The sequence below is a fragment of the Myotis davidii genome, unplaced genomic scaffold (genome assembly GCF_000327345.1).
Source record: "Myotis davidii unplaced genomic scaffold, ASM32734v1 scaffold142, whole genome shotgun sequence".
NCBI classification, from domain to species: domain Eukaryota; kingdom Metazoa; phylum Chordata; class Mammalia; order Chiroptera; family Vespertilionidae; genus Myotis; species Myotis davidii.
Genome location: NW_006294400.1, coordinates 3248539 through 3250764, shown reverse-complemented (window position 1 = coordinate 3250764; position 2226 = coordinate 3248539). Strand labels below are relative to the sequence as shown.

The 2226-nt window shown below is 45.9% G+C and overlaps 1 protein-coding gene across 9 annotated transcripts in view; it reads left to right on the top strand.

Annotated features, from left to right (window-relative positions):
• Positions 1-2226, top strand: part of GAPVD1 (GTPase activating protein and VPS9 domains 1) — a 43041-nt gene that overhangs the window by 31722 nt on the left and 9093 nt on the right. For 7 of the 9 annotated variants that reach the window (XM_015567085.1, XM_015567086.1, XM_015567083.1 and 4 more), the window contains 2 exons: positions 1-52; positions 1637-1766. The exon at positions 1-52 is cut by the window's left edge and continues 71 nt beyond it. In XM_015567085.1, coding sequence (XP_015422571.1) covers positions 1-52; positions 1637-1766 — 182 coding nt within the window. Of the gene's footprint in view, positions 65-1636; positions 1767-2226 lie in introns of all 9 variants that reach the window. The other 2 variants (XM_015567082.1, XM_015567079.1) reach the window with 1 other exon arrangement.

Here is a 2226-nt window from a genome sequence, read left to right as displayed (position 1 = left end):
ATTAAGCGAACCAGCCCCAGTGAAGGAGCAATGGCCAACTATGACAATGCAGGTGATAACCGTGGTAAAGATTTGAATAGCAACCTTTGTATCACAGTGATAAAGACGATCTGAATTAATAGTGCTACTTTTGAGTAGCTGTCTGAAAAATATGATGTAATTCTCAAAATAAATGGAGAGGAAACAGAAGTATATAAAGCATAACTTGTACACTGCATGAATTTATGCTTGTATGTGCACTGGCGGAAGAGACACTAAGGGGGACTGGAAGAGGTGAACTTAGCACAGCTTTTATTTTGAAAAGCCTTAAAATAACAGAAAAGTTTTTCCTAAAGCATTTGAAATTATTTTCTAAGAATAAAGATATTTTTCGTATACAAGCACAGTACCTTTATTACACTAAGGAACTTTGTATTCCTTTGATTTTATATATGTATATCTTATCTAAATTGATCTGTTAAAAACAATTGTGGTTCCACCACAGATCTCTCCTGGCTGCATGTGTGAGTTCACCCCCAACTCATTCCTGGGCAGTGGGAGAAGCCCTGGGGAGTCATGGCTGGCCAAGGGGTTTGCAGCTGTCTTCTGTGGGAGGATTCCATGTCCATAAAATGAGGGGTTATGTAAAATGATTTTTGAGACCCCTTTTAGTTCTGTGGTTCAGTGATTCCGATTATAGAGTAGTAATATTTTTTTAAAATCTTTTTATTTATTTTTTTGAGAGAGAGGAAAGGAGAGGGGAAGAGAGAGAAACATAGATATGAGAGAGAAATATCATTTGGTTACCTCCTGCACACACCCCTACCAGGGAACTGATTGAACCCAAAACCGGGGCATATGTCCTGACCAGGAATCAAACTGGAAACCTTTTGGTGCATAGTATGACACTCAACCAGCTGAGCCACACCAGCGAAAGCCAGATGATGATGATGATGATTACTAGAGTGGGTCCCTTGGCCTGGCCTGCGGGATCGGGCCGAAATTGGCTCTCCGACATCCCCCAAAGGGTCCCGGATTGCGAGAGGATGCAGGCCAGGCCAAGGGACCCCACTGGTGTGTGGGAGCGCACTGTACACCAGGGGGCAGCTCCTGCATTGAGCGGGATTGGGCTGAAACCGGCTCTCCAACAGCCCCCGAGGGGTCCTGGATTGCAAGAGGGCGTAGGCCAGACTGAGGGACCCTACTGGTGCATGATTGGGGCTAGGGAGGTACCGCAGGAGGGCTCTAGGGCATGTCCAGCCTGTCTCGCTCAGTCCCTATTGGCCGGACAGACCCCAGCAGCAAGCTAACCTACCGGTCGGAGCATCTGCCCACTGGTGGTCAGTGCACATCATAGCGAGCAGTTGAGCAGTCAGCATATCATTTGCATATTACGCTTTGATTGGTTGAACAGACAACTGGACACTTAGCATATTAGGCTTTTATTATATAGAATGATTATTAAATAAAGAATTTCATTGTTTTCAGTTAGGATTGGTATAAGAAGTAAAGTCATTCTCTTCTCAAAAAGTGGTCTCTTGATATATTATCATTGCTATAAATACCGTGTTGTAGAGCACAATGCTAATTTATCACTAAGTTGCCCGAACATTTCAGAATAAGCTGCTTATTATCCTTTTGGGGTGGGCTTTGTTAGAGTCTATGGGTGACGGGGAAAGTGCACACGATTCTCCTCGAGATGAAGCTCTGCAAAACATCTCAGCCGATGACCTCCCGGACTCCGCGAGCCAAGTGGCCCACCCTCAGGACTCGGCCTACTCTTACAGGTATTCCTCCTACAGGATTTAGGACTTGGGGTTGGACTTTTCATCACCATTGCAGTCACCTCAGTCATGTGGTTCATTGTGTCACTTAATAAAGGTATAAAGCAGAGAGATAGGAATGACATGGCTATTTCCTGAGAAGACTTGGCTTCCCGTGTGGATGTCCTATATCAAAGGCTTGAGTTCAGGGATAAAGGGAAACCTCGTGTGCTCACAGGCACCACATAGGCCATTGCAGTGAAACAGGTGGCAGAGCCCCTGCCCATGTAAAGCGCCCAGCCCCGGTGAGAAATGCTGGGGCTGGCGAGGGCGGGTGGGAGCTGGGTCCACTGTCCCATAGGCCTGAGGAGCCCTGTTTGTCCTCCTCACCCAGATTCCACAGCCACGGATACACGGCCAGTGTTGTTTCACATTTATTCCCCCCAATTAGTTTAAAGAAGACCCTAAGATATCATTTTATTTA